At 36.4% G+C, this 21242-nt stretch overlaps 2 protein-coding genes across 3 annotated transcripts; both read left to right on the forward strand.

Moving 5' to 3' along the window:
• Positions 1–4160: 4160 nt before the first annotated feature.
• Positions 4161–14101, forward strand: LOC114521342 (plasma membrane calcium-transporting ATPase 1-like). 2 transcript variants are annotated; one of them, XM_028541750.1, is made up of 9 exons: positions 4161–4506; positions 4809–6268; positions 9676–10167; positions 10346–10528; positions 10947–11141; positions 11326–11517; positions 11646–12065; positions 12238–12471; positions 12690–14101. In XM_028541750.1, exons 2-9 carry the CDS (start codon positions 4817–4819, stop codon positions 12888–12890), a joined length of 3369 nt encoding a protein of 1122 aa, XP_028397551.1. In that variant the 5' UTR covers positions 4161–4506; positions 4809–4816; the 3' UTR covers positions 12891–14101. The 2 variants fall into 2 exon arrangements, with proteins under 2 accessions (XP_028397551.1, XP_028397552.1); XM_028541751.1 differs by lacking the exon at positions 4161–4506 and adding an exon at positions 4634–4703.
• Positions 14102–16692: 2591 nt separating this feature from the next.
• Positions 16693–21169, forward strand: LOC114521460 (probable thiopurine S-methyltransferase). The gene is made up of 8 exons (XM_028541921.1): positions 16693–16877; positions 18119–18211; positions 18649–18775; positions 19342–19394; positions 19533–19610; positions 20304–20392; positions 20810–20854; positions 20967–21169. Exons 1-8 carry the CDS (start codon positions 16783–16785, stop codon positions 21077–21079), a joined length of 693 nt encoding a protein of 230 aa, XP_028397722.1. The 5' UTR covers positions 16693–16782; the 3' UTR covers positions 21080–21169.
• Positions 21170–21242: the final 73 nt, after the last annotated feature.

Genomic DNA, 21242 nt, shown 5'->3' on the forward strand with positions numbered 1-21242 from the left:
TGCTGCCAAAGAATGGCCTGCTTTTCACTGAACAAAGACCGATGCCAGTTCTATGTAAACCTAAAATAATGCCGTTAAAATCAGTGACTTTAGAGAAGTTGGAAAAGATGCAAAAAGACGCACAAGAGACGATAAAACGTCAAGAAGAACAAGAGAAATCAGCGCAAGATATCAACAATTCAGAAAATATTGACGAACCTTCATCATATTAAATATGAAATTTATTAGGTAATCTATCTCTATTGCTTTTGTAGACAGTTGAAATTTGACATTTGGTTTATTGTCCTGTTAGTGCATGCATGTGTTTCTAGTTTAAAAATGTATATTTGTATTTGATATCCTGAAGATTATTGGAAATTGCCTTTTCAGACCTTACATATTTAACTCCTATTTCAAAGTATAAACTTATCACATCCCCAAGTTGTGGTAGTGGATGAGAGGTTAATTAATTTTATATACATGTGTTGATATTACATTTCAATTTCAGATTTGTTCACATTAAAGGCAAGAATAAATTCAAATAAGAATATACTGCAAAGAAGAAATTGATTGTCTTGTCCATCAGCCCGTAAATGGAGGGCAGCATGTGTTCTGTAGTCAAATGGCTAAACTCTATTGTATCCATCACCTACATATTGTGGTAGCTAGGTCTGCTAGCTCTAATGTGCCAAGGACCGTAACTAGATGCAATGATTGTGAAGGTGTCATTACTGGAATACTAAAAGTTAACTCCTAGCAATGGCACTTTGCCATTGAATTAAAATGTAAGATGTTTCTTGTATATTTTAGACTGTTGCTGAGAACCAATTTGCCCATATATTCAGTTTTGCTAATGATGTGTAAAGTGAATACAAACTTATATGTATGTTAGAGTTCAAAATGTTCGTCTTACAGAATTTTGGATACATAACATATTACATAATACATACACTATTGTTAATGTTATGAATTGGAAAGTATTCAATTACACACTGTAAAGACAGTAACGAATTTATAACATTGGTTACTTCTGTCTCATTGAACACAATTTTTATTCTTTGAATAACTAGAATCATTTTTAGTTCGTGTTTGTGCCAGATAAAATTGATCAAAAAGAGATGAATCTGAGAAAGACAAGTAACAAAAATGACTTCGGACTATATAGGTACAAATATAGTATATATAGGTACGATTATAGTACTGCGAACTGGGATAGTGAGGAGTTAAAGCACAGTGACAAAAACAATGTTCGTCTAATTTTGCATGGCAAACAATATCCAAGCAATATCCGTTAGTCAAAGCTTCATAAGCAATTGACCCTTTCAAAAGAAACATATATTTTTTCCAACATTGAAAGTTAATACGTGGGGCATAACTGTACCTATACAGACTGAGACTGTAATTCCAAAAAAATATTGAGTCAAAATATTGAAGAGAAGTAAAGCTGCCTTGAGAAAAGACTTGAGTATACACATGATGCAGCTCTCGTATCTCTTAAGGGTCAAATCAAAATAGCAGGATTTAGAGGTCATCAAAAAACAACTAACCGGTGCCAGGGGGCTTTCTCATCAGAGAAAACACTAGACATAACACTGGTGACAATGCTGAAGTCACGTGTGCAAGCACTACGGACTGTGCAGAATGAAATCGGCACCCGAGGGCCCGCTCATGAGCCTTATGTCATACCACCAAGTTAGTTAACGACAATTTTCTAACCTTTGCCTTTTGCATGCGTAAATTGGCGTAAATACAACTTCCTACAAAAAAAACATGACGTCATCACTTGGCATCATTCCCGCATTGCATCATTGCATTTGCCAACTATGGCATTCTTTGGACGGGAACATTCTGATCTGGAAGGCCGTGCATAGCTGACCTGTTTTATTCATATTCGTACGTTACGGTACTTTGCACGTGTTTCATCTAACCACCGTCATATGACTCATATTGTTACCTTTTGGTTTCAATATCAAGAATTGCCTGGGAAGGACGTTACTGAGATATTGCTGTTGAGAATGTATGGCAAATATATAATAAATATGAAAGTATACCGGTAGACTGAAGACAGTAGGAAAAAGGATGGAAAGCCTTCTTGGTGAAATAGTGTGACCATAGACGATCCAGATGTTTTCTGGACTGTCTTTGGTGTGACTATTCCTAATGCAGGGCAACATCATTCGTGAGTTTCACGAGTCTCACTAAGTTTCTGATTATCATTAGGAAACCTAAGCCATGGTTCAGTGCTTCAAATGCGGGGGAAAGCCCCCCGAAATTGATTTTCGCCCAGGGCTCCCAAATTCCTGGATTCAAATTACTTTACCTGTAAAAAACTAATAAGTCATACCAATATGATTGTTCCGAGTCTCAAAACATTCCAACAGCGATGTGAAAAGCATTCACATCCCTAACCAGTCGTAATGTTTACAAGATATATTTTAAAAGGATTTAAATTTGTCTGTTCATAATTTTTTTCACTGCAATTAGCCTAATCAGTTCTGCTTTTCTGCAAAGACAAGCTCATTCAATTCTATTTTAGATCAGTGCTAGCTAAATGTTAAATTCTGCACGAGTCAGCATGACCAACGCCGAATAATTTTCGCAGTATAACGCAGTATAATTTTCCAAAAAAAAATACGTCACAGACCGTTCTTGATATTGAACAAATTGCCCTATATGGTTAAATACGATCCAAGGACCATCCAAGGACCATCGATTAATAAAAAGGAAGCGGAAATTGTGGTTTTCAAATCTGTTCCAAGTATGCTTTAAGTATTTACTTTGTCCAATTTTGTTAATTTTGTTTTAGCTTTTGCATTAATTAGATCAGGGGACAAAGAACAAATGGTTGCGAAACGCCAGTTGTCGGCGGTTTTGGAAGGATGGGCATGGCTTCATTTTGCTCGTTGGGCGCAGTTGCCGCCCCTGCCCCCTGCCTCCTACGCCTATGAATATCCTTTTAGTGTGATTAGACTAATGAAATATGGTCGAAAAGTCATGCAATTTGGGCATGTTTGCCCAAAATCTGGGCGTGTTTGTGCTCACCTGCAATGCAAAAGAACACAAAAATATTGATGTCATAATATCTCATCACTGATTTTGGTTAATTACTGCACGGGTAATAAGCAAGTTGCTGATTGGTTCAACCTCGTACCCAGGTGGATTGGATTTAGGTTTGTGTACACGAGAGCACGAGAGCCGGTGTTGAGAGCCGACTAGTTGAACCAATGACCTAGGCGAAGGGGTCTCGTGAGGCAGTTTCCTCAGCAGGTTTCTTCGTAGTGTAAATAGACGAACTCTTAATAACTGGGTGATTGGAAATCTCCCGGTTCGAAGACGTAGCGTAAACGCCTCTCAATCTGAATAGTTGAAATTTGAAAAACGATGAATCTGGATAGTTTTACAAATCCTTCTGCTCTGGTGTGAACGAGGTCACCCTAGGAGACATTTTATCCCATTTATACCACCAGAATAAATATCGTGTATGCAGTATAATTATCACTAGGCGTCGTTTGATATTAACATTATTTCAGTTGGAGACATTGAGGTCAAAAACATATGACACATTTGTTTTCTGGTACGGCGAAATAAAAAATGATATCAAATTAAAAAGCGTTGTTCTTAGGAACGTTTAAGATGTTCTATTATTATCATTCCTTATATATCTTTTAACTTTATTCACAATTTATATTTTTTAAACACTTGCTAAATACACTTTCAAGGCAGAATAAGAAATCAACAGAACGCAACTGACGTCGGAGCCTTTGAAGTAGTTTCGCGCATGCATACATTTTAACAGTGGTCTGTCCAGTAAATTGCGTGTTTTGGCGAAAGAATACGCCAAAGTAGCTGTCCTCTTTTGTTTTTTTCGGTCAATTGGATAAAATATAGGGGGACACGTCTTTTCAAATAATTTTGTGCCCAAATGCAAATTATAATCAAAATATAGGGATCAAATGCAGATAAGCAATCAATTTCATAATAACATCTGGTCCAATAGTGCAGATGCCGGCAAATATATTGATGAAAATTAAGAATTTTAACCAAAATAGTTTAGCTAAACGAAGCTGTAATTCCGAAGTAATTTACCCTTCCCACGCATTGATGAGAGAGCCAATAGAATGATCAGATTTTGGGAATATTAGCCAATCACAAGTAGTAAAACGATCACGGGGTCCCTGGACAAAAACAGCTTCGCTGCAAGCGCGGACATATAATTTCAATAAAGCCTATGTCAGGTTATATTTCGACATAAAAGTGGAGGAAACCTATCTCTAGCAAAAAAAGATATTCGCATGTAGGGCAAAGGGAACTAGAGGAGTCCCATCAGCAATATTACAACGGCTGTAAAGGATTGTTTTGCAATATATGAATTTAATTCATTCGTGCTATTCGTTTATGTAAACATATATTTCCCCGTTGCAGCGAAAGGTCTGCTTAGCTTAGCACTTTATATAACCGGTGCACGTCCAATGAAGAAGTAAAAGTGAATCTTGAATTTGACGTCAAGGCAAAAAGAAGGCACTGCAGGTTAGTCTGAATACCGTAGCTTTAGATATGATTGTTGTTTTTATATTCATTTGTTCAATATAATATAACGTCGAAGGCGTTGTCGGTTGCCCGTCATTTGCATATTAAATTGATCTAGAATTGTATGTTCTTTGATGTTGGGAGATTTAGGTTTATCTCAAAAGAAATAGCTGTAAAATATTTTATCATTTAATAGGGTACTTTTCTTTATATTCCTGTTATTTTATTTGTAATCGTAAGAAATATACAGAGAATATTAACTTGTAATCATGCAACATACATCTTTTTTTTGTTTTATACAGCTTTAAAAATGGCTACTGGATCGCGAACGGGCAGTGTTAGTATGGATGAATCTGATGCCGGTCAAGTGGATTTCGATATTTCTAAAGAAGATTTGATAACATTAATGAAAGGAGGCGAGGATGGTCTGACGTTTCTTCGAGAAACGTTTGGCAGTGTAAACGAAATCGTTCGACGTCTACATAGCTCCGTTGCCCATGGTATTGAAGGACACGACAATGATATTGCACATCGCGTGAATGTATATGGTTCAAATTACATCCCTCCCAAGCCACCAAAAACGTTTTTGGAATTCTTATTCGATGCATTTAAAGATACACTTCTTATAATTCTCATGGTTGCTGGTTTGGTTTCTCTAATACTCGGAGTTACGGTAGAGGAAGACAAGAGTACTGCATGGATTGAAGGTTTTGCCATATTTGTTGCTGTAATTATTGTTGCTTTCGTTACTGCTATAAATGATTACACGAAAGAGCAGCAATTTCGTGGTTTACAAAACAAGATTGAGGGTGAACATACTTTTACTGTGATCAGACGTGGCAACTCGTCCTCAATTTTCAATGGTTCTATAGTTGTTGGTGATATTTGTCAGCTAAAATATGGAGATATGATTCCTGCAGATGGAATTCTGGTTCAAAATAATGATCTTAAAATTGATGAAAGTTCCCTCACTGGAGAGTCAGATTTGGTGAAGAAAGGGGATGCAAATCCATTTATATTATCTGGTACAAGAGTAATGGAGGGCAGTGGTAAAATGATAGTGACAGCAGTTGGTATTAACTCAAGGTCAGGACAAATATTAAAACTTTTAGTTTCTGGTGTTAATGAAGCTAATGGTGATGCCAATGCAGCACAACCACGAAAAACACAAGCAACAGATGGTGATACAGAGGATGGTGGATTGTTAGAGCCAGAAACTGACCAAACTGATAATCAAGAAGATAAAGGAGAGAAGTCTATCCTTCAAGCAAAGCTGACAAGGTTGGCTGTCCTTATTGGTTGGTTTGGTCTTGGTGCTGGTATATTGACTGTTGTTGTTATCTGGATAAGGTTCTCAATTGAAACGTACCATATTGACGGTGAATCATTTCAAAAGAAGCATATCTCTGCATATCTGCGGGCATTCATCACTGGTGTCACTGTGCTAGTTGTTGCTGTTCCTGAAGGACTTCCATTAGCTGTGACAATATCTCTTGCTTTCTCTGTGAAGAAAATGTTACATGACCATAACCTTGTCCGACATTTAGATGCATGTGAAACAATGGGTAATGCAACAGCAATTTGTTCTGACAAGACAGGAACACTAACTACAAACCGCATGACTGTTGTGCAGAGTTATTTGGCAAAACGAATAGATTATGTTTTAACTCCAGAGTTCAATCATGAGGCGATTCCTGAATATTTGCGCCGGACTTTAGTGGAAGGGATTGCATACAACAGTAGTTATGCGTCAAGAATTGAGGTAAGACTTCATCTAAATGTACCTTATTTTATTCTGTTATCAAAAGAGAGATTTAGGCATTACCTATGGTTTGTTTTTGTTGGACCAGAAATTTACATAAACTTACAATTTTGCACCAGAAATACTGATAACCTATTGTAAAACAATTCATTTTCTTCAATTGCTGCATTATGCCTCGCCAGAGATCTCCACAAACTCTCCATGATTGAGGAGGGAACAATTATTAAGACTACAAGTTTGCGATTTGTCTTTTTGAATGATATGTTGTTTGCTTATACATGTACTAATATGCAGTATCATAGAGATTAAGCTATAAGTGCAAGGATTTTGATAAATTTGATTCCTAGAAACCATATGTATATACAAACAACTACATTTGGCAGGAACAGGATGAATCCCATAGTTGAAATGATAAATTATTTTGAAGGGGGGTGCTCTAGCTTCCTCAATTGTGGTGTTTAATTACTTGTTGCCATTTTACCATGCTTAGAAATTGAAAATAATAACCAGCACACTATTTGCATGAACATTTCAGGTTGTGAGATATAAACTGGCTACAGAATTATTTTCTTCTGCTTTTTGCATTAACTGCAAACTCATTTTATTTCTGATAATACAGTGGACAAAAGCTGTACACCATTTGTGGTGATAGAGGCTCCCTGCATCATTACTTGTGCTTAAGATATATTCATAGATGCATTTGAAATCTATTTACTAAATAATATAATTATAATATATATCACACTTGCAGTAACATCAGTTTTGGTGCTATCCCACCCCAATGCACTTTGTAAACAATAAGTATATTATTTAACATAAATAAGGGAATGATAAATATAGTCCAACCAAAAACATTACGTTTAAAAATGTTTTATTCAACTATTCTCACATGTTTCTATAATTCTATTTCGTATAAAGATCTTATTTAACAAAGGGTGTCCATCATGTATGACAACACTTGAATGCACACTTTTGGAGTGTATACCATACGTATCTTCAAAAATATATACCTTTGTATAAGAATATAGGAATATCTACTTGTGACTGAGTTGTATAAGCCTGTTGAGAAGTAATCACTGACAGTTTTATCACTACTGATGCTATCAATGTCATTTTATCACATCTTTCATAGTAGAATATTGAAAAATTTATAATGTGCTGTTACCCTGTTGCTACCTAGTTTAAAGGAACACTGTATTGGTAGAAATCTTTCGCAGTTAGTTAACGCAATTGTCGTTTTAATTGTAACTTGGAACTCATCTCACTTTGTTCACCTTCATATATCCAAAGATCCTGAACGGCTTTGGACAATACGTTACAGTTGTTACCGTTCTGTTTATTGTGTGGCTGCTTGAAATAGTCGGAAGATACTTCCTTTTTTCCCCCTCAATATTTAAATGATATACAATGCCTTGTTCTCCTACGTGTATATGTCTGATTAAAAAAAGCTTGCGTTGGAGGAAGAATTCAAGTCTTGCATGTAATGTCATAACTTATATGAAATAAATTGTTGCCAAATGAAATAACGTTAGTTAAAGCTAAAAAAGATATAATTGCTTAGATATTTCCAGAGTTTTGAGGCAAGCAGTTGAATAAGCTCATGCTGTCTCGTGATCGTTATTTTTTATCAAAAGCCCAATAATGTGAACACGTGAACAAGCAGCTTTCGTTTTGAACTTTTGTCCTTAAACGGGAATGTTTTATTTATAATATGCGGCGTTTGTATCTGAAGCGGTCCAATAATTACGGTATTAATCCACGTATCATGCACCGCGCAGCATGTCAGGCCAAGCGCTTTTGTCTTCGTTTAAAAAAAAAGCTAATTTATTTTCGAGTTCTAAAATTACACGGCGATACACGGCATTCACTATCGGATACATAGACTAGCTTTGTTCAGAGTGAGTTTATTTTTAGCGTGTGAGTGACTGACCTGACCGTTGATATTATACGACTCGCTAGTTAGAGAAAGTTTCATGCAAATTTATAATCATGCAGGGCTTTGGGATGCACGTCATTTTAGACAATATTGTGGCCCATGTCTTCTTTATGTCCTTCTTTATATCTATTAAGATCCGCTATGGTTTAATTAACATGACGTAGTTAAGCGAAACCGAGGCTACTGTGAGTAAGTGTGGTTTTATATTTTCAATGCCACGTACATAAGCGTTGGCGATCAAATCAAGGACAAAGTTAATTACAGTAATGAGTGAAATTTGCTTAAAACTTATCAATTGAATGTCATTGTGGTTGTCAGATGTTTGAGCATTAAAAATTTATACTTATAGAAAAATCAGTAATTGATATTATCATTGTGAAAATAGCGAGATGTGAAAATGTTTTTGCAATATTTACTTTACAGTTTTAGCAGCTGCATGATCAGAATTTTGTCGTTCTTTTTATTGAATGTAGTTCTCTGTTTTATTGAATACGCTTTGTGTATAGTAAAAGAATTATGAAAAGCATGTTTGCCAAAAATTCAAGAAAGTAAGATTCACTGAATCTTCCCATTTGCCGTCTTGTATAATATTGACTACTGCGTAGGTTATTTGTATTTCAGTCTGTGGTTTTAAAGTGCTTATCGTCTTTGGGATGATTGCAGGCATACTCTTTCTGCATTCTTCAAGATGTAATGAATGAGGAAGATATAGACCTTTACATTCTTCAACAAACTTCGTCAATATATAATGCAATAAGAACTAGGAACTTATGTCGTTGTGGTTGCCTATTAAGTCCCCTCTTTACACGATCAAATTTCCTTGGCAAATTTGGCATGGCGATCTTTCATCCAAGATAATTTGCCGTAAAACATTCCTCACAAATTCCACAGTCACAATGGAAAAATAATTTCACATAAAATCTGTCAAAAAATATTTGCCTGTGTAAGCTACCGGTCGACTTTTATTTAATACGTGATACACATTGTTTAAATATTCATGTATTTGAAATGCTTAGTACTCCCACTGCCTCCGAAAATAATTAGTTTTCTCTGCCATATGCTGTGGCCTTCACAAATGTCGACTGTTGCAAGAGATAGTATGTGGTGTTCAATCACAAGAGTTTGCTTCTTGGGATTAGTGATGTATACATTAAAACGTCATTTTTTTACTCTGATTGTATATATACTTTTATACCGCTATATTTCTAATTAATGAGCTTTACGGTGTAGATGTGGGAGTGTTTCTGTAATGCGCTTATTAATGATTTAAACTACACGCGTGCCGTGTCAACCAAACCAAACCAAAATGAAAATATATTGGAAATGTAAGCGGGGAGAGGGGTGGCGGAGGGAGGGGTGGCGGAGGGAGGGGTGGCGGAGTGGCGGAGGGAGGGGAACACTAGACAAGAAACTGTGACGTAGAAGTAGCATTGAGAAAAGGCATGAATTTTGTAATGTTTTTCTTTTATAGCCGAGTGATACCGAAGGAGGATTGGATCGTCAAATGGGGAATAAAACTGATTGTGCATTGCTGGGTTTCGTCGGTACGCTACATGACCATTACAATTTCTACCGGGGGAAAATGCCTGAAGAACGTTTCGTGAAGGTTTTTACATTCAACTCATCCAGAAAATCGATGTCCACTGTTGTTCCGTTGACTGACGAGAAGGAACAGGTGACTGGTTATAGAGTTCATTGCAAGGGTGCGTCAGAAATAGTTCTGTCAAAATGCACGTCTATCCTTGGTCAAGATGGTCAGGTGACGCCGTTGAGTAGTGAAGAACGTCGTGGTATTGTGAAGACAGTGGTTGAACCAATGGCTGACAATGGACTGAGAACGATATGTTTGGCGTATAAAGATTTCCCAAAGGATACCAAGCAAGATTGGGAAGATGAAATGGCTGTGGTTTCTGAGTTGACAGCTCTTGGTGTTGTTGGCATTGAAGATCCAGTTAGACCAGAGGTCAGTAGGTATTCACACAGCTTCTTTTCCCTTGGTTGTGTGTGGTTGTTGTTTCCCTCACTTGTGTTTTTTCTACGTTCTCCTTTTGAAATGTGTTTCATTTTAATATCTCACGAGTTTCAAGTTAAGAGCTTGAGTCGTTTGAGTCTTGTATGATTTACTGTTGATTTTCTTTTAGGTTCCTGATGCAATCAAAAGCGTGCAACGTGCTGGTGTGACAGTGCGCATGGTCACTGGTGATAATGTCGCTACTGCTCGATCTATTGCGACGAAATGTGGAATATTGGATAGCAACGAGGATTTCTTAGTTTTGGAAGGAAAACAGTTCAATAAGAGGATACGAGATAAAGATACAGGAAGGGTATAGTTGAATCTGTCTTCTTTTAACACCATCGTTACATCTTAAAACATCTAGACAGAACAAGTGTGGATTTTTTTGCAATTAAAATCAAACAGAATGAAGAATTACTATCATGCATCTAAATTAATACGGTGAATGAATGAGGCTAAACATTAAATCAAACCTTACTGTGCAATGGTTTGTACTCATTGAGCTTTGAGCAGCCATCGATGTAGTGTTGAACCCAGTTAAGACAATTTATTTTACAACTTCCTTCAAACAAGTTTTATTTCATCAATTATTAAGAAAAACTATTGTGTATATAAAAGTAACTTTCCAACAAGACCAAATTTAAAAAAGTACCTGGTATAAATTATTGCCTTCCAACGGGGCATTTTCAAGCCATTGACGTTAGAGCACGTGTGATTTTAATTATTAGGTAAATCAAGCAAAAATAGATGAAATCTGGCCCAAACTGAGGGTGTTAGCTCGCTCCTCGCCTGAAGATAAATATATACTAGTGAAAGGAATTATTGACAGTAAACTGAGCAAGAGTCGTGAGATTGTTGCTGTAACTGGCGACGGAACAAATGATGCTCCTGCATTAAAAATAGCCGATGTTGGATTTGCCATGGTAAGAAAGCATATGTACGTTACTAATGTCTTGTTGAGCCAATCAAATTTCGTGTAACATAAGACTTTTCGCGTTTGACGTCATTATAAGAAAGGTCTATTTCTTCCAGATTCACTTCTTGACATATTTACGTGGTCGTTTTGTGGTGTTTATTTTTAATTGACAAGAAATTTGTTTCAAACAGGGCATTGCTGGAACAGATGTGGCAAAAGAAGCATCGGACATTATTTTGACAGATGATAACTTCACCAGTATTGTAAAAGCTGTTAAATGGGGTCGTAATGTTTACGATAGTATCTCAAAGTTTCTGCAGTTTCAACTTACAGTAAACATGGTTGCTATTTTCATTGCGGTCATTGGTGCTTTAGTGCACACGGTAAGTTTTGGAAACACTGAATGTGAAAGTGTTTGTAGAAAAATGAGACTGAATTAATGTTTGTAGGTTTTATTGTGTACTATAACTGCGCTATTGTTAATAAGTATTCTACAAATTTTTGCGTATAGGAGAGTCCGCTAAGTGCAACTCAACTGTTGTGGGTTAATCTTATAATGGATTCTTTCGCGTCTCTGGCCTTAGCAACAGAACCTCCAACTGATGATCTTCTTACTCGCAAACCGTATGGCAGAACAAAACCTTTGATATCTCGTACTATGGCGAAGAATATCTTACTGCATAGTCTTTATCAAATCATTGTGTTGCTTGTATTAATGGAAGCAGGTCCTGATTTGTTCGATATATCATCGGGTTTTAAGAAGCACGGTCAACCCTCAGTTCATCTTACTATCATGTTCAATACCTTCGTCTTCATGCAACTGTTTAACGAGATCAATTCCCGAAAAGTGCATGGTCAGAGAAATGTGTTCTCAGGAATTTTTGATAACTATATATTTGTGATTATCTGGGTTGGAACTGTTGTTGTTCAAGTAAGTACTTGGTTTAGTAGCCAATAATGTCCGTTAACAGTCTATTAACCTACTCTCGCATTTGCAATGTCACATTTGTTTGCATTTAAGACATAACAGACACAATGATTTTCTAGGGTTCATCAACCTCACCTTTTGTACTTTTGAGCAGGTTGAAATATTTCTCTTTTAGATCATTTTGGTTGAACTTTCTGGGTTTGCTTTTCGCTGTAAAAGTTTGACCGCTCAACAATGGATGTGGTGTGTATTTTTGGGTTTCACCGAGCTACTTATTGGCCAGGTTGTAGCTACTGTTCCTAAAGCTATTTTCTCGAAAGAGTTGTGCAGAATTGGTCGTGGAAGTATTCCACAAACAAGTAATGCTCGCTTATTGTGGATACGAAGTGTGACCAGATTGCGACACCAGGTTAGTAATATACAGAAATATTTTCAACTATAGTTTGTTCCAACTGAAAATTATAACCTTTCCTGGTCGTGAAGGGTGATGGAGTTAGCCCTTAAAATTTAACAATATATATAACCGACACCGCAAAGTTTCTGCTGAGCTTACCTCCGTAAAGTTAGTTCTATAGTGGGGCCGGGTCGTCATTGAATGATTGCATTCTGATCTATTGTATTATTTAGATTCGTGTGGTTAACGCTTTTCGTAGCAGTGTAGATAATCAAAGTCAACGAGCCCTGACGTCGCCCGTAGTATTTAATTCTCTCTTGGCTCCAGTGCGCACCGTCATGATTCCGGCCAATAACTCCACGGAAGGTTCGCGGCTTGATAGTATGTCAGACGATGAAACAACTAAAACAGGAAACGCGGAGACTCCTATGTAACTCACCAATCATGGTACTTATAGATGATTTACGATATACTACAGTATATAGTTAAGAAATAATTAACATAATTCCCGTGTTAGGTGGATATTTATTTTTAAGCACGATTTCTGCCTATAACTATTAGTTTATTTTAAGCTTTAACAAGTATATATATATATATAACTAATTATGATAAACGCCAAGCATATATACTACCTAGCTCACAGCGTCGTTTGCGTCATCATCAAGGTAGTATTACTTAGATTGGGCCTTTTACTAAATATAGCATGGTGTGAAACTAACAATTATTAGGGTGAAATGTATATGCTTCGACTTTTGTGTGGAATTAACTAGTTGCTGCTTTAGTTTTTCCCACAGATTTTCGTACTCGGGATCACAAACACTGATGACGTTGCTTTTAGTCTTGAAAACTATCTATCTAACTTAATATTGATTAATTTTCTCTGTGTATATTGATTTTTCCCTGGCAGTTCACATCACACAAGCAGTCTTCCTGGTTCAAAAGTCGGTAAGAGCAGCTTTTGAACTAGACCCACTGTATATAACTGATACGATATAAATTGTATCTATATATCACTGTCCAAGATAATTCTCAGTTTCCATTACTTTCAACTCTATTTAGTTGACTTAATACCATACAATACCATACTTTAGTAGATATTAATACCATACACGGTAAACAAATCTCTTGCTCTTGAGATAGTATAGGTATATCTTGCACCTAGGAGTTATACATTCAAGTTCTTTAGGATATATTTTTTGTCATGTTTATGTGCAGTTTCGGTTGTTGCTGAACGGTTGAAGGCTGAGCGTTGTATTTCGTAAATTTGGACGAAAATATTTCTTCTTTCCATTCGATTGTAGAATCAAATTTTAAGTAATTCTCATATACATATACTTAACATCTTATATTAAACAAGTCTGATTGGTTAGATATTTCAGTTTGAATCGAAAGTGTCATCAGTAGAAAGTAATTTTTACGATATCAGACAATATGGAAAAACAGCTCCAGGTTTAGTAATGTAGTTTCTAGATAAATATAGAATCCACAGATAACCCTTGTATGCATGGGCCCAATTGTTCTCAGCTAAACGCATTGTTGTAATCCAAGATTCTTATTTGTTATGAGTGATATTTTCATGATTACTACAGTTGTTGTGTAAGATTATTTCGATATTAAATAAATTATGTACATTGTGGAGTTTTAATCGTTATATTTGATTGATATGTGTATGGTTGATCACTAACTTTATCCTTGCCGCATATATACGGTATCTATGGCGTAGGCTACAAGTGCATTAACATTGACAAGGCCAATGTTTTTCATAAAGATCACGACGAAAAGTTAGTCTCGCTTAAAACCACTTATTCAGTTTGGTCTTATCATCTTGGTCTTATATTGTATGAGCAAACCATCATGTGTTCTGGACAGTTTGTCCTTTTTTGCCGCGCACTTCTTTACTAGAACTTTTAATTGGCTGTACTTCTAGCAGGCTCAGAATTCAACTTTGAACAGTGGTAAATACTATGGCAAATAGGAAACAAGAGAAAGATACAAGTGCTCCAGGAATTATAGTAACTGACCATAACTGACTCCTCCCCAGTCGCTTTGGTAATTTGAGTAATTTTAAATTAAAATGGCGCGCCAGCCTCGTACCCAGGCGCTTTATTGGAAAACATAAAGGCTGCACTCAGCGTAATATAGAGATCTGTGGCTGAGATGTGCAAGCGCGCAGGGGTGCTTGGGGAGGACGCGACGGGAGAACGAAGCGCCTGGCAGAATATGCAGATTTCCGGCTCCCATTTTTGCAAAAAGTGAGAAATGCGTGAAATCTACAATATGTAGATATATTTTGAAGAAGAATTGAACCTGCGATCAAAATTATGGATGATTTGGAACGATCGTTTCAAGAACTATCATTTGAAGGTAGCTTTATACTGAATTTTTTTATTTTAATACGACTATTTTGACAAATCTCGTTTCGTAAACAGTGTATGGGTATACTCCTAACTCCTCTGTGTTACTATGCAGTCGCGCAGTATTTAACACTATTTAAATTCATCTTAATTTCCTTACAAAAGTATCATCAAGCTTGGAGGAGGAAAGGTATACGTTTGGTATCGAAGAATTGAGTGTTAGAGGTGAGTGCTTACTGCTTAGCCTTAGTTGCCTTGGGATTTAAATATTTCCTCTATTGATATTAATTAAACAATAATATATTTTATTTTCATTCTATATCAAATATGCTATCAAGTTGCAATTTATATGCGTGTTACTAGTAATATACAATGACAAACTCCAGGTCAGATTGTTACGAGCACCCCACAGAAAGAGGGAGGAAAAGAATCATTTCAGCAGGGAAACATGCTTTAACCCCAATGCTTGGAGTTTGTGTGAATTTAAGAATAAACATAAGTACATATTATATATCAAGACTCAATTGTCAGAGATTGGGGCTGTTATTCATAAATTATACATATTTGTGCTTTTCATAGGTAGTGGAAGATATAAATCACCAAATTTATGCTCTGAATTAGAAAGGTTGTTGGACTATTGTGAAGACTCCAATGTCCATGAAAAACAGACATTATTAATGAGTTTACATGGCATTCTGATAATAAAAAGAATACTTTGACTCGGGGAATTAAAGAAATTTTCCCACATTCTACAAAAAAGAAAATAGATGTTGGATGTGAAAATATGTATCTTCTTTTGAGAGTATAATGTAGTAAATAGGACTATGGAACAATATAATTTATACATGTTATAGTAATTTCTTGGAATACTGTACACAACCTTCATCTACATTGTGTGATGTATATAAGTATATTGCTGTAGGGATGAATTAAGTCTAATGTTTGCTTTGTGGTACACCAGTTGAATTTCATGTACAGTACAGTGTACCAAAGAGTGTTGGTGTTATAAAGGAATATTAATGAATTACTCTCTACATAGGTTTCAATAGTTAATTTTTCTTAACATTTAATACAGTTATTTACACTAATTTGTTAATGAAACCACATGGTAGTAAACCATAATATTTCTGTAATGCAGAATGATAATATTTCTGTAATGCAGAATGAACTTAATGTAATGGAAAATGGCTTAGATGAACAGAATCAACTGCTGCTATTACTGCATTAGATGATGGAAACATTGAACTGGCTAATGAGCTTAACAAACATAGATTCAAATTAAACTCAGCATTGACAAAAACGTACCAGGTCAAAGTCAAAATTCTTAGTGTTTCTGGAGGTGTTAAAATAACAGATTCCCAAGAAAACCAAATTAATAAAGAAGTCAAGCAGATGGAAGAAATGTGCAACCTAAATCTGATGTAAATCATTGCATATTCGAGTAGATACTCTTCTTTCAGCGCTCGTAAATAACTGTTTGCGCCTTAATATTCGAAAATGATGAATAATACAACGCAGTGATAATTTTTGCACAAAATCTTTCCCAAATGTACCGCCCGGTGATAGGGTGTACGGCAATTTGCTCATTTGCATCTATGAAATATATGAATAAATCGTCCGCCGGCGCCATATTTGTTGCATATTCTGCCAGGCGCTTCATTTGTCGCGTCCTCCCCAAGCACCCCTGCGCGCTCGCACATCTCAGCCACAGATCTCTATATTACGCTGAATGCAACCTTTATGTTTTCCAATAAAGCGCCTGGGTACGAGGCTGATGGCGCGCGGAGAGTAATGGGAAGCGAAGGTATTTTTATTATTTACGCATTCCCAAGATGCAATTAGTGATTAGATATTTTCCCTAGCCACTGATCTATAGTCTATACATTAGTGCACCTCAGTTGTGCATGGCTACTGGCTACTGAGTGTACAGGGCTGCCAGAAAGAACGCTGATAGTCTGATAAGTCAAAAGTCATGGCAGAGGCAGAGCCACAAGAAAAAACACTCGAGGATTGGGCAAAGTCATGGGACGATAATAGAACAGGATGGCATTTGGATCATGTCAACAGGTATATTTGAACAATACTAGCGACCGATGAAGAATATAAATCATTTTTAAAATTTATTCCAGTGATCCAGTGTAGAGTGTTTATGAATATCAAACGTCGTTTATCGTTATCGATTTTACGACAGATAAATTGACTTTGTTTCATGATAGCCATTCAACCCCAGGTCCCCAGCTGTTTACAGCATTTTAGAGCCGGTTCAGATGAGACGGGGCAGTCCAGTTTAGCCGGGCTAAATTGTGCTGGGATTTCGCTTCACGTGTTATTTCACTATATTTGTAAACTTGCATTCATGTGGAACCGGGCCAGCCCGTCTCTGGCGAGATCCCGCCTGAACGAAGCGAGATCTCGCCTTTAACGGGCTCATATGAAAACATTAAGTGGGCCAGCAAAAGCGTCTCATATGAACAGGCCCTTTAGAGGCCTTAGTCACTGCAGTTATGTAGCTATTTTTATACTCTGCACAAATTATAATGAAATATTTTTCACTGATTTGAAAACGAATATTTCGCAATCGTCAATGGGTGGGAATAAAACGCGGACTGTGGTTGTGAAACCAGAAGTGATGAAATGCGGAAAAGGATATAACCGCGCCCTAATTTCTCCCCAAGAAAGAAGCCCCGGGTACAAGGTTGACACCATGGTGACAGTGTGACCATATCTGAATATTTTGTAACCAAAACTGCTCAAATCTAGGTAGGAAATACCCCTCCTGGAATTAATTTGGTAACTATTAAAATCAGTTTGCTGTTTTATGTGCATCATGTGCAAAAATCAGATCTGATCATAAGGGAAACTGATAAGGGAAATTATTATTGGGAATACTGACATTGCTGGAATATAGTTTCTAGAAGTTTGGACTGTTAAACTCAAATTTTGCAGACCTGAGGTTGTTTTTAGGTTATACAAGTATATTCAGCTATCCAAAAAATAAACAAATAAATATCACAATGGATAGGTCAAGCCGACTTCAATTCTAAATCAATGCTAGAAAAGATGGTAGCCCCCCCAACCAGCCAACGCAATGAAATATTATGTTTCATGTGGTAATTCTGCATGGTGGCACATCAGATGGGAATCACAATTTCCTAATGACCTGCACCCCAAAGGAATTTTTTGGAGCTTTGCCCCTCCACCTGCTGAGCTGAATATCAGCTGCCACTCTAGATTTAGCCTGCCTATCTTCACTATACAGTGCAATACTAATGAAAAGCATTCACTTTTTATTCTTGAAATTATTTTAGCAACCTAACTGAGAACATTGAGTTTTTAACTGATGGCAAACAAAACCTCAGGATATTTGTTCCACTCTGTGGAAAAACATTAGATCTATTATGGTAAGCCATTTACTTATTCTAAATAGTAATAAATATTGTGAGATTCAGGGCCTCTCCTACCCCCTACGAGAAGGCCCTGGGTACGAGCATACATGTGTTTTAAATAAACCTTATGCATATGACGCATCAAGCCGTGACGCCTGCCGGGAATTCAAACTTCAAAATTTCCCGCCGTGACTACTAAGACCAGAATTCCCTGCAGGTGTCACGGCTTAGTACGTCATTATGCATAAGGTCGATTGCCGTAATGATTGCTTTTTATCTAAAGAAATTATTTACTTCATTGGTCACTGATGGATTGTAGAACATCACCGAAGAATTACGACATGAAAACCAGGCTTAACTCTTAAGGAGTATTCTCCTGAAGTTTTTGAAAATTGATTGACGAACAAAATCGATGTGAAACGGAAATATTCTAAAAATGAAATGATTCGCAGGTTGGTGAGACAAGGACATACAGTGATAGGAGTTGAGGCTGTACCAAAAGCAATTGAAGATTTCTTTAAAGAAAACGACATTTCGTACGAGAAAAAGACACTTGATGGATATGGTCACTGTTTTATGGTAAACACATTTAGTTGAAACAGGCAATTCATTTTTTTTTTCAATTAGCTGAAAGAGAATAATTTGATAAGTAAAAGAAGCTTCGCTACACGTGGAGTTGCGAGAACTCTGGAGAAAACTAGATTAAAATCAAGAGAACGTGTGACGGTTCCAGCAAACTGATTATCACAATTCAGAGTCATTGAATTGAAAAGCATATTTTTCAAACGCTACTTCCTGTCGTTACAGTTATTCCAAAAATTTTACACTTTCTACTATGAAAATGTTTTAGGTCTTTAGGTTTTAGGTCACATCCAGTATTCATCATGACTTTCTTGGCTTTGTTGAGTACAAAAATTATCCTAAAGGTCAATACACAATGCCGGTGCACATGGGAAGCACAATTCCAATATCTATAATTAATTTGCATATATCCCAAACGTGAAAATTCTGGCTGGTTATAAAACACAACCGATTTTCACAAACTTGAGATCGAAATCATGAGATAATCAGATAAAATCATGTTTGCGAATTGCACTTGCTAGTATAAACTAAGTGACTTTATTGAACTATCATATATTCCATAGGCTTTTGGTGGAAAACTGAAAATTTTTAATTGTGATTACTTCAAGTTCAACAGGTAATGTCATCACTCTTTGGCTTTATACTTTGCAACATTCGTGTGTCGATGTACCACATTTATGTGCGGTGCAGGCGCTTCAAGTCTAAGCTTTTTCCGTAGCTCACTGGCTAAGTCAAGTTTATGCTTTTTCCGTAGCTCACTGGCAGGCGGGAAAGTTGACTGTATCTGGGATTGCAATTCATTAGGTGCAATCCCTCCTAATGATTGGACACAGTAAGTCTGATGAAAATTGAAATTTTTTAGTCAGCATCATTTTGACTTCCATCATTATATTATTAGTGCCCTAATAATTATGCGGTTCGTGACTCGTAACATGGACTTATAACCTTAATTGGCTACAATATATCTGAGGAATTGTCTCCTAAGCCTAAGAATTGGCCTAAGCCTTGTCCACACTAATGCGTTTTGATATCTCGTTTTTCCTCCGTTCAAAAACGCATCAATTTCTGTGCTTCAACGTTTTCGTGGCGTTTTTTTAAAGAGATTTAAAGTAGCTGCAAGCACGCAACTAAGTTGACAAGCAATAACATTCTAGGTTTCGCCATTTTGATTTTAGCAATTTAAGGAAATATTACGGTATATATAACTTCGTTTACGTGGCGTTTTTGACCGTCCACACTAAAACGATACGTATGCGTTTTCATTTGGCTCCACTTTCAACAGCGTTTTCCAATCGATAAAATTCCTTCACCATTCATATCCTTAACACCATGCCACTACATATTTTTTTTGGTCCGGGAACTATAGAAGAAGATATAATATACACTCGTTTGATTTTGGTTGCCCTAAATTTAATTATCAATGCTCAGACCAGAATTTTACCTCTGCTATGAAAAAGATCTGACTGATCCATCTTGCGGCTAAAAGGTATCTCGTATTCACTCACTAAAAATTATACTATTTCAGATATCTACAAATTTCATTGGAACTTCTCAACCGTTCTCATGGTCGTATTTTATTTCAAGCATTTCTTTATGATCAAGATGAATATGCCGGTATTTATTTATTTATTTATTTATAATTATCCAGGATACCCACATCATCTGAAGAGTTTTTCAGTAGAGTCCCTGCATGATCCTATTATAATTGTGTCGCATAGCACAGCACTGTGTGAAATTCTCTTTGTGCATGCATGATGTTGTTCTTGACCATTCAATTCAAGATACGATGGAAGACTTCATCTTCGTCTTGACGTTTTGACCTTAATTAGGACCTTCGCCAGGAGAGTTAGTATGGTTACATTTGAACACTACACAGTCCATACTCCACACAAACTACAAACTACACTACATACCTTGTGGACAACTTTCTTTCGAAGGAAGCTCTTTGAGCAGTTGTTCAAAAGATATCTACAACGACTTTCACTTGCATGCATAATACTGGTCGAATGGACATGTTTAATTTTTTTATAGGCCCTCCATATTCAGTTCCAATAGAAAAACTAAGCAGTTTACTTGGTGAGTTTTTAAATGTCAACAATTATCGAGAGGTAGCAGAGTAGCAGGCGTGATTTCTTTCGCACAACATTGTAGAGTTAAAAACTGTAGCTATAACCATCTATATTTGCAGGTGATTCTTACGAGTTACAGTTAGTGAACAAAAAACCAGCCGAGGAGGCTCGGTCACGTTTTGGTCAATCTTGGCTTTACAACACAGTTATCAGTGTAAAATATAAGAAGTGACGTTTTAATAGAATACACTTTACAGTTAAATTTGTTTTATCCAAATGTAAAATGACAAAAATTTACTTTAGGATTACATTTATAAGTACACAACTGAGTTATTTCCATGGCATCAACTTACTTCGGAAGAATTGGACGATGAAATTGGTTTTTAAAACTCGCG

The sequence above is a fragment of the Dendronephthya gigantea genome, unplaced genomic scaffold (assembly GCF_004324835.1).
Source record: "Dendronephthya gigantea isolate DGI-Jeju-01 unplaced genomic scaffold, DenGig_1.0 000020F, whole genome shotgun sequence".
NCBI lineage: Eukaryota > Metazoa > Cnidaria > Anthozoa > Malacalcyonacea > Nephtheidae > Dendronephthya > Dendronephthya gigantea.